Raw genomic sequence first — 17773 nt, forward strand, 5'->3', positions numbered from 1 at the left:
GCTCTGTTATTTTTAGCAGGCTATACACTGTGGTTCTGCTCATGTGACATGGATGGACTACTTCAATGTTATATAAAAACTTGGATAAGTTATACTAGAAGGTTTAGAAGTAGCATGCGCTCTTATTTCATCCCAACCATAGCTCCACAGCTTCAACCATGATAACCTTGCATCACCCAGCAACAACTCTGGGAACCTCTTACATAATTTAACAACACACCCTGGCACTTTTAACATGCCGAAGCTCACACAACCAGCGAGGTTCAAATTCACTATAGTTCTTTATTAATTCCTTGGGCGAATTCATTTATCACGAATAAAATTCTTCTTTTCCTTTGGCCTTTTCCCTTCAGGGGTCACCACAGCGAATCAACCATCTCCATCTAACCCTGTTCTCTGTATCCTCCTCTCTCACGCCAACTAACTTCATATCCTCCTGCAAAGATCATATCCTCTCTACATCCGTAAATCTTCTCTTTGGTCTCCCTCTAGACCGCCAGCCTGGCAGCTCAATTTCCAGTATGTGTCTACCAATATATTCACTATTCCTCCTCTTATATGCTGTCCCTCTGATGGACTCATTCCTAATCCTACCATCCTGGCCACTCCCAAAGAGAACCTCAACATCTTCATCTCTTCGACCTCCAGTTCTGCCTTGTGTCTTTTGGTCATGGTCACTGTTTCTAGTCCATATAGCATGGCTGGTCTCACCGCTGTCTCCTCCACCTTTTCCTTTCATTCTGGGCGATAGTCTTCTATCTCATAGTATCCCTGACACTTTTCTCCACCCATTCAAACCTACTTGAACCCGTCTCGTTACCTGTATTCCACACTCTGTTGTGATAGAGAATATATTGGTAGACGATTGCTGGAATTGGAGCTGCCAGGCAAGAGGTCTCGAGGAAGACCAAAGAGAAGATTTATGGACGTAGTGAGAGAGGATATGAAGGTAGTTGGTGTGAGAGAGGAGGATACAAAGAATAGGGTTAGATGGAGAAAGTTGACTCGCTGTGGCGACCCCTGACGGGAAAAGCCGAAAGAAGAAGTTGCTCTGGACTGTCGACCCTGAGTACTTGAAAGCCTTGTTGATCTCCTCTCCCTGTAGCCTCAACATGCCACCCAATGTAGACAAAAAAAAAGCAGTGGATACGACAACATACGATGTACACACCAGATATGTCAAATACTGCCCTACTATAGAAATAAACATCCCCTGTCCCCCTGGCGATTTTCTTAAGTTTTGTTTGTATCTTTGTTTCTTAGTTTTTGTTTCCTCCCAGGATTTTCCACTCAGAAAGCCGAGTGAACCAGCGGACACCAACTATTGGGGTTATGCCGCCATGTTAGCTCAGCATGCTACATCAGGAAACATGCAATAGCAGGTAGACATGGCCTCCCGATGTGATCATTGAACATACTGGTGTGCATGAAGGGTGACCATGTTAACTGTTTAGCATCGCTAGCCTGGTAGCTAATAATCCAGACTGCTAACCACACAGGGATTGGTGCCAGCTCCATTCCCATTCTGTGACTATATATCGTTAAAGTATTCATTTACCCATGCTCTATATATCATTGAGATGTGTGAATGAATAGTTTTTTGTCAGACTCCTGGTGTAAATCAAGCCTCACAGTTGATGGCCGAGAATACCTGGAGAGAAATCTGGCGCTGAGAGGGTAGTGCAGCCCAGCTCGCTCAATGAGCCATCACGCGAGACTGAGGCTAAACACAAACAAATAAAATTCGAGAATTTTAACATTTTAGCTGTATCGAAAACTGAAACTATCTGTGGAGGTGGAGAAAAGCAAGTCGTTTCCCACTGCTGGCCTGATAGCTGGTCATGAGTGGGGTTGTGGAGGAGGCAACGCCGTGAGGTACTAGTCTTGAACTCTACAATGTGCGCTCCTAACATTATCCTCAGTCTCCGTGGTTACCTCCTTATTAAATAACAGATGTCACCCTCTAAGTGAATGAGCTATGGCTTATAGCATTTAACAATAAAGCACAGACCACTTGCTTACACTGTCTCATTATGAGTCGCCCTTAGCTAAGCCCCATCCCCCTTAGTTACTGTTGCGTAGTCCCACATGGTGCCCAGGCAGTCACGGTCAGCATGGCGCTCTCACTGCGTGTGACGGAAAACCCTGGAGAAAGTGTTATTTTTGGAAAGTCAACTATGCGATTTTAGACAGCAGCAGCAAAAAGGGATCACCGCACGTTTCAAAAGGACACAGACATTAGATTACATTTAACGTTACAATATCATCGTTGCAGTCGGGAGTTGTTTATCTCGGCCTTGTCCGAGTTAGCTAGCTTGCTATCGTCACAAATAGCTATGTATGTTATTGACCAGAGCCACGCAACAATAAAATAAGAAATATACGCTATACAAATGAGAAAATGGGGGTTCCAGATCCCTTGTCCCAAATCAAACCTGCCGTGCTAACCTCACCGTCATGGTGAACAATCTGGGCAAAACAGCTAACACCTGCTACCATCAGCATAGCATTATAATGCTATGCGGTTAGAGAAACAAGCTTTGGATCTTCAAGGGATTTCATCCTTGTCCACAGCTAGACTTTTGAGGGTGTTTTTGGACCAAGGAAACAAAGTAGTGTGGCCTTTGACAAAGATATTTACAATGCCGAAAACAAGACAAGAGCTGAAGTCCAATCACTTGACAGCTTCAACTGCGGTTTGGCTAACCACCTCCCAAGGGGGACCTTCAGGTTGCGGGTGTCACAATTACAAATGCCCTGGGACAACGTTTGACCATATCAGTGCTAAAACCAAACTATAAATCTGGAAAATGAAAAAAATCTTAGAGCACAACAATGGAGCGATGAGCTCTGCCGTAACAATGTTAGACTCCCGCTTGTAGTAATAGTAATTGTTGAATACTATTAAGAGTTGGGCAGACTCCTAAGTAAGTAATCCTCATAACTAACTGTCCTCAGTAGCATCCTCCGGAGACATACCTGGACACAACACAATACACAACGGTAATGTGGCCCATCTCTGCCGCTCTTTGAATTGTTCATTGAAAAGGTCAGTGAAGGTCAAGAAATACTACTGGTTTGCCATGGCTACTACACAACTAACCACTATGAGCAGGGGGCCTAACGTTGACCGCTAAAGGCTGACGATCTTGTTGCCACTGTCAGTGGTCTCTCACTTGTCTTGAGGCCCCATTTCCTGGTCAACTTTCCAGGAATGGCGGAGTTCAGTTGGTGAGCATTGGTGTTTTAGTGGCAACTGTGGTTGTGTTGTTTGTGAGTGCTAGGGGTCTTGTAGACAGTGACGAGGAACAAATCCTTTCCGATGTCAACGAGTGCATGTGTCCGCGCGTGTGTCTATTCCCCTCAGCAGTGACGTCATTGAGTGGGAGAGGACTATGACGGATGATGTAGTTCCCCGCTCAAGTGCCAGCCTGAAATGTCGTCACTTGGTGACGGCAGCAGCACATAGGGGTCACCAATCTGTCGGCTTCGACTGCCACCGCTTTGTGCCACTGCTCCTTTTGTGTTCTGACAGATAATGGGATGTTCCATTTACAGCTGTTAAAGCAGTTCTTTTACTGATGTCCGCCCACGTGTATGGATAAAATAAAAACTGTTTGCCTCCATCAACATGTGGTTCCTTAATAAAAGCATCTTAACATCCACAGCAAACCAACAAATCTAATTACTCACCTCCTCTACAACTTAGGAATACATGAATAAAATGGAAATGCAAATCATGTCTGCTCAACACTAGATGTTACTACTCAGGTTTCAGTATTCATTATTTGCACATTTCATCATCACTATAGTCATGGATTGTGTGAAAAGATCAGATAAATAAATGATAACTATAAATAAATAAATGATAAAGTACTATATGGATCACTTCAGACTTGAAAGACAGTTTTAACAGTGATAACTGAAATTACCCAAAATTAAGTCAAAGTTTCATACTTACTGCATGGCATGAAATTAAGATTCCATGGACGGGGAGAAGTCAAACTCAAATCTTGGCCTGGAGTTGTCTTAGTACGTTAAGTGTATCTGATAACGATATTTCCAGTACGTATTTGTGGACATTACCGGTACGTATTTAAAGTTAAAAAAATGTTTACGTGTAAATATCTCATGTTACAATGTGGACACCTGTGGCTTATAGACAAATGTGGCCTATATATGTTCACATAAATTTATTTGTTTAATTTTAGTTTTATATCATATATATATATATATATATATATATATATATATATATATATATATATATATATATATTCACACACACACACACACACACACACACACACACACACACATGCATGTACATGTATGTGTATACATTATATTCAGGTGCGCTCAATAGTCTGGAAATTACAGTAATCTATAGTACCATTCCATTTTCTTACTGCTTTTGTTTTTATTTGTGTACAAAATTTCAACCCAGACATTGAAAGAGTTTGCACAGATTACATTTTCATACATCTGAGGCAAATCTTAATTACCACTAATCCTTTGAATCCTTTGACCATGCATGGAGAATCTTCCTTAGCCATTCATTGATACTTTGATATAACTTGTATTAAAGGGTTGAGCAGGAACAGCATACATGGAAAAGATTGAGATTTAAAATGCCTTTGATACAGCACAGTCATGAGGCTTTTGATTGTGTGAGGAAAAGATGAAGATTTACAGAAAACCCTGTTTTGTTTTTGGTTCTCTTTGTTGAGGCATGTTGACGCAATACTGAAGGTTTCCAACTTGTCATTTAATTAAAAAAAGCCTTGAATCATTAGTTACTGAAAGCTCAACAAGTGCAGGTGCGATGGCTTTGGTAACCATAGTAACCATCACATACTGTCTGACATCACGTGTCATAGGAAATTCTGTGGAGGGCAGCAAGAGTCTGTTTAAGATGTTAAGGTGCACAGCATGACATGTCACATAGCTCACTAATGTTCATCTTTGCATTTTCCACAAATGAATGCATTATGTGCAATAACGGGCTGGAAAGCGCCGGAGTACTTGCCAGCAACATGTCTAAAAACACGCCCACACACGAGAAAGCATGCGTGAACACATGACTGCCGAAGGTGCTACCCAAACATACAAGCTGTGCCGTAGCTGCAGTCAAGCAAGGTCAAGGCCATGGGGACACAGGACGGTCCCTCTCTTCAGAACGCAGAAAAAGGTTATCTGAGCATGGATTATATAGTTAGAAAAGACCGGCATGGGATGTGTACTGACCACGGGCAGTGTAGCTCAAGGCTCTATGTGGGGGAGGAGCAGTTGAGATAAATACTTTGGCTTCCCACTAGATCTGCAAACCTCTGGATTGATATCTAGTCCACGCCTTCAGCAGATCCTTAGTATCTGAAACCCAGAGCATCTTTAATCAGGGCTTCATAAAACCACATAGTTGATGGTTATTCAATTGATCAGACACCTCTACTTGTATGCACGAGATTATCTTTTAAAATGTGTGACCTGTTTATACTATCTCTAATCGAGCGTCAGGGACGTAACAGATTATAATAGTTCTTTATCCAAACTAAAAACTGAGTACCAATGAATTCAGCCTTTGTCTTTCTTTTGTATGTTTCCATTTTCATTTCACCAACTGAAGATTGTTATTTTCACCAATATAAGGGTCCACACCCTATGAAAGCCAAAGTCCACCCACTTTGACTCACCTGAAGACCAAAGTAATGGGAGATTGTGTCTATGACTGATGGCCATTTACATTTGTAAAATATTTGTGTGACATTTAAATTGCATTGACAAAAATCTGTCCTACTTGCAAATACTTTGAAACTAATTCTTGTCAAGTGTTCCGCACTCTAGCGTGATGCAGAATCCACAATCCTGCAAGTCACAAACACAGGCACACTGGAACAGCCTTGGTAGTTAAGAAGACTTGTTGCCCGGAATATACTCATGGAATGAGAATTTGCATATTCATCTATTCAAGATTTTTTTTTTTTAATGAGAAGGATTTACTAGAGTGTATAATGAGGAAATCATTACCCTCTGCAAAACAAACCAGAGAAGCATTGTATTTTTTTTATAAAGGAAATTTCAAACACCCTAGTGGATGGAGTATCTGGTAGAGTTGTGGTGGTGGGATATGCAAATAAAAGTAGCATAGAAAAAAAAAAAAAAAAAACATTTTATGCACTTCAGTCTTAGCCTAAGCTGTAATCACTGTTCTCCCACATTGTTGTGTAACACAATCACATCGAGTCTGCCAGCCCGTCATGGCCTGCACTTAATTACAGAATTTTGCTCATGTAATGTCAAAACAATAGCGGGCTAAGTGCAGACAATAAACGGAGAATATATGCTTGTGAGTCATGATCCTCACAAATGTTTACAGCTTAAGGGTTTAGCAGCTGGAACTCCTGCCCCGAGACTTTACACCACGAACACATGAGCACAGTCCAACCACGAGCCACAAACAGAGCGGCGAATGGCAGGCATTCTCACAGAAGTCATCAGCACTTGGAGGAGGTTGATGTGGTGCTGTTGGGGGAAATCACTCAGAATCGCAGAAGTCAACATCTGCAATATGCCGCAAGAATCAACCATGGGGAGGGAATCTCAGGTTTAAGTTTCAGGAAAACGGCTCCAGTTTTTAAAGAATAAATGTTCATAAACTATACAGCAATCAATGCACCTGATAGGGAAATCTCCCAGTAGATGGTTTAAACCACGTCAGGATTCATTCAAGGATTCAAGACTTATTGTCATTACACAGTGTAACGAAATCTAGAGATAGTAGCTCTCAGGTTCAGTGGAATCAAAAACAGACAAAAACAACCTTAAAAAGCAGGACAAGCACAACAATACAACGATAGCAGCTTATCTGGGCTAGCGATAAGTCAGAAAAAATAGAAGACCAAAAATATTAAAAAAATATAGATAACATTTGGAAGAATAAATAGATTAATATTTAGAAGAGTAAAAAGTGAATAAGTAAAAAAATTAAAAAAGTGTTTATTGCACTGTACTGTATGTGACGTTCAAGTGTTTAGGGTTGTGCCGAATTTAGTGCAATGACTGCTCTGGGGTAAAAACTGTTCTTCAGTTTGTTTGCTTTTTGCATTGATTGTCCTAAACTGCCTCATTAAGGGCAACAGTTGGAGTAGGTGGTGTCCAGGATAGGATGGATCTCCGAGGATGCTGCGGGCTCTCCTGAGGCGCGTGTGTTATAAATGTCCTCAAGTGATGGGTCAGTGTTATTTTAGCATTTATAAATACTCTTTTTTTTTTTTTTTCTATACACTTTACCTATGATTATGGAACCCCCCCCCCCCCCCCCCCCGGTTCTAATGCTTTTCACACCAGAGTGGACTCCGTCAACCCACTGCAAAAGTAATGCACAGCGATGCAGAAATGTGCATTAAAAGGTCTCACTGTGACGGCGTTATGTGTTACTATTAATGCATTTTGTCAGACGCTTAACAAAAACATTCTCGCTCTAAAAACACCCCCATAGGCCACTGAAATACTTTAACAGCCTTTATTTACTCAAAAGGTCAGGGGTTGATTTCAATACTTGCGGTCCTTCAAAGAACTGTGTAAAATGACAAACCATTCAGAGAATGAAAAAAAAAGCATGTGAAACAGAACCGGACTGAAGGATGAAATATTACAACATATCTGAAGGCATTAGCTTGAGATGGTCCTTCAGGCCAAGGTAAGCAGAGGGATGAGAGAAGACAGTGGAAGGAGAGAGACAGTTGCGAGGGTGAGGAGGTTGCTCATCCACCCCCTCACACTCGTTTCTTACCTCTGTGTGCTTCAATGCTTTCCTCAAAGCTCTGACCTTCCTAATGTTAAACACAACAAACACGCTGCCGCCTACCAAGCCTCCAAACACCATTGCTGTCTTTGCAAGTTTCCTGTTCCATCTGTTTGACCATATACAAGACACCAACACACAAAACCCACATGTGCTATTTAGACCAATAAATACAACTATGTCAAAGATCTTCCGCTTACTATGTTGATGCCTCTTCTCGGTCATTTTATTTTTCCTCGCATCATAACCTTTAAACTTCATTCAGTTCATACAAAAAGAAGTGTGTGATATTAATATTTTGATTTTTTTGTGATTAAATTGCATTCATTGATCAAACTGGGGGCATTTTCTACTTTTCTCACACGAGTGACCTTTTAATTTGCTAAAATCTGGTTCCATGATGAATTAAAAACAAAAAAACTTCAAGCAAAACTGTTGTTTGGTCAGGGGTACCGAGCAGCTGTTGCATTTCACTGTCTAAGAATGAAGACATGAAACGGTGGGACAGAGCGTTCTGGTTCAAACTACACCATACTCTGACAGTTTTCTGTCACACTCGCTGCAGCACACCAGAATGTGCACATTTATACTGCAGCACATTTGTACTGCAGTTAGGTGTGTGTGAAGATGCAAAGTGTGACGAGGTCATGTTTGAAGCTGTGATGCTGAATCTCTACCAACCGATGCAGATTGCGTGAAACGGCACGGACAGATATAGATTTATTTACACTGCACTAACAGGTTTTGTCCTTGATACATCCTCAGAGCTCTGGATCAGATAAACATTGAAATGCAAACACTGAATGCAAATGTACACCATGCCAACAGGTAGTAACAAGATGAGAAAGAGACCTGTGGTGCAGCAGCGTTAGAGGGCACTGTGGGGTTTCTATCATATACTTAGAGGGACGATAGTAAAAGCTGCGCTGCTCACTAATGTGGAAACACTTATTTGGAGCTGATGGTTTTCCACAGAGGTTGAAAATGAAATGCTTTAGGAGCGGGTTGATTTAGCTAAAAAGTACTGATTGTTATTTTGACTGAAATGAGTGCATGTGAAGAGTGTGTAACTATAAAAATAAAATCTGAATAGAAACAAACAACACTATTAATTGTTTAGAGACAAAAGTTATTTTTTCCCCATAAAGACACAGATGAGACATGTGATGTATTCTCTGCTAATGATGACAACAAGGAAGCAATGAGGAGTTCAGGGGTGGAGGCTCATACACTGATTGAATCTCCAAATATAATTTTCTATTAGAGCTTGTCCGGGCCTTCAGGCTGCTTCATTATAGAAATGTGATAATTCCATTCATTAACCATGCAGTGAGTTTCCACTGCTATGTAGTTTTACTGCGATTGCACACACACAAACAAGCGTGGAGGTACTGCAGTGGAAGAATAAACACCTACGGCATTTAGGTACTTGTGACCTGAAATCCCAGAAGACAAATTTGTCCAAAGTTTACCATTTAGGCAGCTGCAAAATCACTTAAAAAAGAAAGAAAGTCATGCAACCCCGGTGCTTAAATGTCAATCAGTTTGCCCACAGGGGGGCTCACAACGTGTCAGCACGCCAAGTGAACATCAGAGGCAGCCAGACCTTTTCCATGCAAAGCGGAATTACGCTGTGATTTACTGTTGCCCAGTGCAACAATCACACACACCCGTGCAAGAAGCGTATTCATGAAGCACTCAGAAAACACACACAGCATCCAGTCTGGGGCAAAACAAAACACATATTACAGAAATGCTCAGTCTCCAGTCTGAAGTCAAACTTGGACTCATGCAGATCCTCATAAAGAGAAAGTTTTTGACCCCGTCGCAATGTATTCGCTCATCTAAAGAAAGCGCACAAACCTGCTAAATTAATCAGATCTATTAGATGAATCCAACCTGCTCAAGTGGACCGTATCAAATCATGTAGATGAATTATCTCCCAAATGCACGCAGTAGAAAAGCTTCCATATTGAATAAACCAAGCAAGTGACAGCTCAAATAAGACCCTATTTTAAGTGGTTGCCATGCCAGCTTCACAGCAGTCAGTGACTTCATGGTTCACCACAAGCTCCAAGAGCTGCTGAATGAATAATTCACCATCCTTAAATGAAAAAAGGAGTCCTTGCTTCGAGCATTTTGTGAAATTAATCCAGCTCTCCTTGCTGCCACTGCTTCTTCCTTCGGCAGCGACAGTGGGCAGATTTTCAAACACTTTGAGGATAATGATCGTCCTCAATTAGCCGGGTTTAATGAACACAAGGCAGAAAACAGGTCAACCCAGGACCGATCCACTCGGACGGATAATGGCCTTTTTGCAATTCCAATTACGTGTTTCTGATTATGTTACCATTACACATGTATGATCAGAAAAGTGGCACAGCGACAGAGAGGGATTTGCCACTAGCGGAGAGAGAAATGCCGTATTTCAGAAACCCACACTGATGACTGCTACAGTCATTTAGTCTAAGGGTGTCGAATCACATAAAGCTTTATTTATTCCTCACGCAGTGCACTTCTATTTTCAGCCCAATCGCAGCAATAAATGTTTGTTGATGTGTTTTCAAAAGAGGCGCATATGTTCCGCAGGTGGGTTTTTTTTCTCTCTGCTTTCCTGGGTGAAAGGTCCTCAGATATGAAAGTATTAAAAATATTTCTCAAAGGAATCCCTGACCTGGTGGGGTGACCAGTAATATACCTACTAGTAATATATTAGATGGCATTCATCTCGTCACAGTTAAGACCAGCTTAAAGGCATTCATCATGCTGTTTTATCACATTATACATGGCATGGCAAATACTTAAAAAAACAAATCTGATGATTCTCCCTTATTTAAGGTTTACGAATGTGGTAGGATTTTGGCTAGTCATTGAAAAAAAAACAGGTATCACAATCTGTCGAGAGCATTTCTGCACAAGGCTTGAAAAATTATCTGTTGCTTTAGTCCCAGGGAAGAGGAGAAAAGACCTGGAAATTCACAGCTCTACAACATTTAGGAGAGGTTTTAATCGTTCCTGAATCTTCATGCCTGAAAACGATTTGCTGTGGGAAAACAACAGCTGTTAAAAAAAAAACATGAAATTGTTGTATAATTGCCAAAATATCATATTGTGACTTATGTATCATAATATTTGAAGGTCCTATTGATTCCTACCTCTAATTTATTAATTAGTTGAGTCAAACAGGAAAATCACTGGCGGAGCTATGAAACATTTGCAGTTAATCATTAGTCTCAGGAAAGTTCCCAGCGGAGGGACACAGGCCAATGCTTTTGTGACAAGACCACAATTGACTAATTGGTTCATTTCCACCACAGGCACTCAGATGGCAGCGCGCGCACACACACACACACACACACACACACACACAAATCAATGCAAAAATAATTGTTTTAAAGACAGGCAGCTTCTTGCTACCATCTTAGTAAGAAAATGGGCTAATTACCATTCACATTGATGTTGTCGCTTTCATCTGGATATAGACTGGCAGCCTACTCCATGCTACCACCAGAGGTGGGAGAGGAACCACGTGGTTTTAAGCACCAAATTAAGATGAACTGCATTCGGGAGAAAAAAAGAGAAAAAGATTCCTGTCCCTTTCCAATGCCGCAAGGAGAACAGATGGATCTGGCTGCAAAAGGGGCTTTATATTCAGATGCACACAAACTGACACCATTTCGACAACAAAAAATGATGGAAACACATTTCCCCATATGATAACAGGAGGCCGTGCGTGTGTGTGTGTGTGTGTGTGTTTGTGTGTGTGCGCACCCATGCTAATTGCCTCAGAGCTCTGCTTAGCACCTCGTATGAAAAAAAAAATGAAGACTTTGTACCCTTGTGTTGTTTGTGTTTCTATTCGCTCTCTTTCTGTATACTAAATGTGATGCTGTCTGCCCACCCACTCCTAAGAGCCCGAGAAGGAAACGGGGAAAGGGGGGGGGGGTGAGAAAGGCAGAGAGAGAGAGAAAGCGAGAGGGAGCGAGAGAGTAAGAGGAGGGACGCCAAGCAGCACAGAGCCGGACTGTTTTCAGCGCTCAGTTGGCTGTAGCTCCTCCGCCAGACAGCCATCCACCATCACGCCCTCCTAGACACATTCACTCTCACTCTACCACAGCTGACAACACGTTTCCATTTGCTCAGCGGCACCACACACTCACCCCGGCAGATCCAAAAGGGCTGAGGGAGAAGAAACAGACTCTCTCTGTGTGGCTGACACGCAGGCAGACCAGCTCTGAGGAGGCTGGCTCAAGGCTGAGAGGTTGACTGGAGAATGGAATGGAACCTCAGAAGGATGGAAAGTGAACTGAGGCACATCAACCCAGACTTACTCCCCAGCAAAAGCATCAAGAAACCTTCATCGGGCACCATCACGCTAAATGTAGGGGGGTTCCTGTACACCGCTCACCGGACCACTCTCGCCAAACACCAGGGTTCGTTTCTGGAGGAGCTGGCCAATGGTAAGAAACCTGTCCAGCACACCGACTCCATGGGCAACCCGTTCATAGACAGAGATGGTCCGGTTTTTCGGCACGTGCTGAACTACCTCCGGACCGGAGAGCTTCAGCTACCGGACGACTTTCGGGAGGTGGGGCTCTTGCGAAAAGAGGCTGATTTTTATCGTCTGAGTGAACTGGTAGAAGCCATTGTCGAGTGGGAAAGTCAGAGGGCGGCCCAGCGAGAGCCCGCCTTCTTGGAGGTGACGGATAGCCACGAGAGGTCACAAGGCCTAAAAGTGTACTGCAGCGACGCCCTGTTCATCGATAAGGTCAAAGGGAGGCTGGTGCAGATCTCCAAGAGCCGCCTGGATGGCTTTCCAGAAGAATTCGAGGTGTCGTCCAACGTGATCCAGTTCCGACACTTCATCAAGTCGGAGCCGGGCTCGCGGCTGGTCCTGAAGGAGGACAGCACATTCGTGTGCACACTGGATTGTCTTAAACTAGAGACAGTGATGCTAGCACTGAGATCGGGCTTCAAGCTGATCACCAGCCTCGACAGCAGCAAGGGCTCCGTTGTGTCTGCCGAGGCCTTGCATTTTGTCAAGTAGGGTGGAGGGACGGGAGGTAATGAGGAAAAGCGTAGTGCCTGATTTAATATCCACTCTGTTAACAATGATATTAGCCTGAAAGTCATGTATATGTTTTCACCTGTAATATGTTATGGATGGTAGGAAAACCAACTTGTCAAGTTTTCCGATAGGATAGTGTCAATATCTTCACTGCTCAATGTTGGCTCACAAACACAGGATTCGATACAGTTCAGGTAACCGTGGGTGATTTTGGTGGTATTAACTGGAGAATGGACCTTTGGATCATTCTTTGCACTGCTTTGAAAGCTAGTCTCAATATAATCAGAACAATCTAGTCCATCTTAGCATTAGTATCTAAATGTAATCTTACCGGCAGTTGCAGGTGAATAGAGGGGCAGCAGTGATTTCCACAGCAAGCAAGAGCAAGCAATTGAGAATTCTTTAAAAAAAAGTCATCAGCTTTATCAGTGAATTTCTGCACAAGAAATGCTTCTGTTGCTTTTTCAACAGCTGCAAAGCCTTCAGAACCAGCCGTGATATGCACTAATGTGCCATTCAGCTTTTACAAACTATTGTGTGTGTGTGTGTGTATGATTGATATGTACGTATGAATCCATGTATGTATGTATATGTGTGTGTATGTGTGTGTGTGTGTGTTGTTGCTATGATAATGTGTTGTTTTTAGATGGATAATAACTCATGTTTGGTGTATTAACCTCTCCAGAGCCTCATGGGGAAATAACAGCAACTTAACAGACATCCAAATCTGACTGAAGCATCGAGTTGAGGTTCAGTGCAAACAACCGTGATTAGTGTAAGGGCTTTGAATCTTGCATGATACATGTGTGCACAGTGTGTTTGTTGGTGCCGTGTGCCTTTGTGAAGATAGTGGAACAACAATGCTCTTTACTTTTTGATGTGAACATTTTACAAATAAAAAGGAAATCTTGAAATCTGTACTGGAAAGCGTTTTATGGAAATTGAATTTTAGTAAAGCCTGTTGTATCATGACCTGGTTCTTAACTGTTAATAAAGCTAAGCCATTATCTGAAATCAACGATGTAAAATGATTAAGCCAAAAATGATTGAGAAATGTAAAGAAATTGGGCTCTGTGTTTTTATCAGAAAGTAACCGTTCTTCTTCACAAACCTTTTCAGGTCTTCGGTAAGCAGTAAACTCACTCTCAACATAAGTAAGTTACTCAGCACTATACTCTATATCATATACAACTATATATAAAAGTGCAATTCAGAATACTGAACAATGGATGCAACAACATGCAATCTTTATCACTAGAGTTCAGTCAACAGACACATGCTGTTCCTGCTTTACTTCTATAGTGATATTTGAATAGTGACGCCTAACAGTCATAACTGTCAAATTGAAAAAGGACTAAACTGTCTCCAATTGGGTAAGGCCTCTTAAAAGGTATTTATTGCTCCTAAATGAAGAAATGTTCAAAAAACCCCGTCCAGGAGATCAGTGTAAAGTGTAAAAAAGAGCTATACTCTGGTGGTTCCTACAGAAGATTTGTTAGGTCGGGACTTCACACGCTAACGCTTATAGGGAAAAATGTGTCCATTACCTTTACAGAGGAAGGGTGGATACCAGCAAAACCATACAATCAAATCTACTAAACAGAAACAAGAGCCAGTGTGCCAAACACCCTGAATCGTTCTGTTTCAAAGGGTCATTTCTTCCATAGCATGAGCTAAAAGTGAAACTTTCTGACCAATCTGAAAACACCAATTGGCCATTACATAATGACCACCTGCTTGATATAGTGGGGGTCCTGCTTTTTGCCACCAAACAGTTATGGGCCAGTTTGATCAGAACTCTGAGGGTGTTCTGTAATATCTGGCACGATATTCGCAGCTGATGCCTTAAGTCCTGGAAGTAGCCAGATGGGGCCTCCAAGTATCAGATTTGTTTGTCCGGCACAATCCCAAATGCTTCAAGCTGGACTGAGATCTGAATAATCTACATGCCAACAACTTGAACTTGTCACAATGTTCCTCAAGCCATCTCAGATCCATTTCATTATCATTTCTTGAAGGTAACAATCACTGGAGACCAGGAGCTGCAGCTTCCAGTCAACAACCCACCAGGTTTTGGCCCTTGAAAGTCACGGACATCCACCAAGTCAAAATCAGAAAAATGTTCACCGACAGCCATGTTTATATACGGTCACCATAATGTTATGGGAGATCAGTGTAGGTCCCAACACTGATCAGTGAAATGTGGGGCATTGATTGGCTAAGCAGGGTTTCTGCTCCCTTGCACATCTCTGGCCCTACACCTCCATCTAGGAGAGTAATGGTCTCCTCCACTCCACTGACTGGTGCCTCTGCTACTGAAAAGACTCATCAAGGTGATGGTGACTCAGCATCATCGCCTGACTAACGAAGTGGTGTAATGAGACAACAAAGATATTTATCTGACAAAAGGCCTGAGAAATACTAACCCTGCACATACTCCATTCAGTCAAGCAGAGATGAATGCTGCTTGGTGGATATAAGCTATGGGCAATCCCTCCATCTCAAATACTCAACCTAGTCCAGGGGTCGGCAACCATCAGCTCTTTGGTCCCTCTGATGCGGCTCCCTGTGGCATTTGAAAATGATGAACGACTATTTAATTAAAATGTTAAAATTATTTTATATCGTTCATTTTTAAAATGTTTTTAGATTTGAAGATTATGGCAATCTTATGACATGTAAATAAAAACGCATTCAAATATTTTTGTCACCTTAATAACTGACGGCACGCGCCAGGAAAAAATGACAGCACAGAGAAAGGACGGCATTTTTGGTTTGCTGCCGGTGGATAATTTAATCTTTCCAAACTAGCTCTTTGTTAAATGACTTCAGATTAATATTTGTCCCAGATCAGATTTACTCGGATTGATAAGGATAATTAAACAGACACACCCACACACGCACACACGCACCAACGCATTGACACTTTCCAGTGTTGGGACTTTAATAAAATGATCTTCATCGGAAAAATGGCAGTGCCAGAGGAAGTTGCATTGGCCTGCTGCTCCACCTGCAGAGCCCCTTCTGGGAGCTCTTTTCCAGTTCCAGTGGAGATATTTGGTGTCTCAAAATAGGCCAACAGCCCCATTCCCTCAAGGAGGACCTCCTTTTATCAGTCTAAATCACAACGCAAGGCATGTGTCTTCATCCAATTAATAGTGAAACTTCCCCAGAAACAGTGCATTGACTGGGCAATGAGAACTTAAACAGGAAAGAATGCAGAATTCAGAGTGTCCTCTGCTTCCTGAAGACTTACCTGCGGTGATCATTTGTTGATTTGCAAATCAAACTCAGCATTGGGGTGATGCAGCTAATGAAGTGTCAAGGGAAATTAGTCATTTGACAAATCAATAAAAGCCACAGAAATAACAGTGACCAAAAAGGACACAGCTGATAATCAGAAAAGGATACAAAGTGAACTCAGACCTGAAAAATCCTCAGGTATAGGAGCAGGAACATCTTCAAGGTAAGAAAGTCAACTTTCCATGATAAGATTTGACAGCGATCGACCTGGACAACTGACAACCTTCGCAGGTGAAACAATGTTCACCAACGAAACATGGCCCCCTATGTATGTGGAGAATACACATACAGTAACACTAAATATACCACATCAACTTCAGTACATTTCCAAATATTTTGTGGTAGTTTGGACAGAAGACGCCCAGTGGTATGTTGGTGGATTTTGCTGACAATTTACCTGTGAGAGAGAGACAGGGAGAGGGTGTGTGTATGTGTGTGTGGGTGTGTGTGTGTGTGTGTATGTGTGTGTGTGGGGGGGGGGGGTGTAGGTAAATGGCTTGAGTAAATTGAAAAAAAAAAAAAATCAAAGGAATTGCACTAAGGGCTAAATTGAGGTTATAATTCCATATGCAAAACAAATCCAGGCTGATATAGGTATAACTAATGTGAAACCACTTTCTTCATGGAGGCATGTGGGAGGGATTATTTTTTCAATGTCACACATTTTAAAGTATTCATTCCCTCCAAGTTCGATATTATAATGTGCAAATAGCATGTGGGTTTAAGCAGTAAATTTCAGCGGTGATGCCAGCATCATGATAACCAAGCAGAACCACATTTAGAGCAGCAAACAAAGACTTCTCCCATGGCGACTGAAACCATCAACTACAGCCAGTGACAGCACCAAGCCCATGGTGATTCACACACCCACATCAATCCATGACATCAAGCAAACCCCCCACCCCACCGCAGACAGTACAACACATGCAACGCAAACCCTACTGCTTCTGCATCCGGCACACACTCTGCACCATTCCATGCACTGTCCACGTCCTGTTAGATTCACCCTGTTGTTGCACTTATGTTACGCTGTCCCCTGACATGATCACCGTTGTGCTATTAGCTTTTAGATGTACAGTAAGTTGCTATGATAGAAGCGTAACAATACACATCAAATGGAGTAAATACCACCAAGCCGAACTGCTCAGATGGCACATACATACCATGAGCAACATCCAACCTTTTTAATTGCGGATCATCTTCATGCATTTTTTATGACAGAAACTGCTACACTCGCCAGTCATCGGGCCAAATGGCAGGTTGGAATCACGAGTGAGGAGAAAGAGGAGAGCAGCGATAACAGCAGTAACAAAAGCTCAAACCGTACGACTTTTCACCTGTTGCCAGGCAAACTCATACGCTCACAAGCTGCTTCTCTCTCTCTCTCTTATACACAGCCCACCTTATACTGCAGCTGTGTGCTGCCCTTCAGCCAGAAAATGACTAACATACCTCAGATTTTTATCTCACTAAAATCCCCATAGACAGGAAACAGCAGAGAAGGAAGAGGGACAGGGTGATGAAGAGGTGGAAGAGTGAAGGGGACGACCTTTCCGTTCCAAGCTCAGACAAAACTATCAGGACCAAACACTGACTGA

General features: G+C 42.3%; 2 protein-coding genes across 2 annotated transcripts in view; one reads left to right on the top strand and one right to left on the bottom strand.

The window, feature by feature from the left end:
• Positions 1-17773, bottom strand: part of LOC147234894 (general transcription factor IIF subunit 2-like) — a 43661-nt gene that overhangs the window by 11625 nt on the left and 14263 nt on the right. The window lies entirely within an intron of this gene.
• Positions 11784-13793, top strand: kctd4 (potassium channel tetramerization domain containing 4). The gene has a single exon (XM_086145578.1). The coding sequence runs from the start codon at positions 12078-12080 to the stop codon at positions 12849-12851; it is 774 nt and encodes a 257-aa protein (XP_086001704.1). The 5' UTR covers positions 11784-12077; the 3' UTR covers positions 12852-13793.

The sequence above is a fragment of the Fistularia commersonii genome, chromosome 4, assembly GCF_037954325.1.
Source record: "Fistularia commersonii isolate RoL2024-O1a breed Wild chromosome 4, RoL_Fcom_v1.0, whole genome shotgun sequence".
Taxonomy (NCBI): domain Eukaryota; kingdom Metazoa; phylum Chordata; class Actinopteri; order Syngnathiformes; family Fistulariidae; genus Fistularia; species Fistularia commersonii.

Bases quoted from the DNA above. Each gene is read 5' to 3' on its own strand.
- kctd4 (XM_086145578.1), top strand. From the start codon at position 12,078: ATGGAATGGAACCTCAGAAGGATGGAAAGTGAACTGAGGCACATCAAC.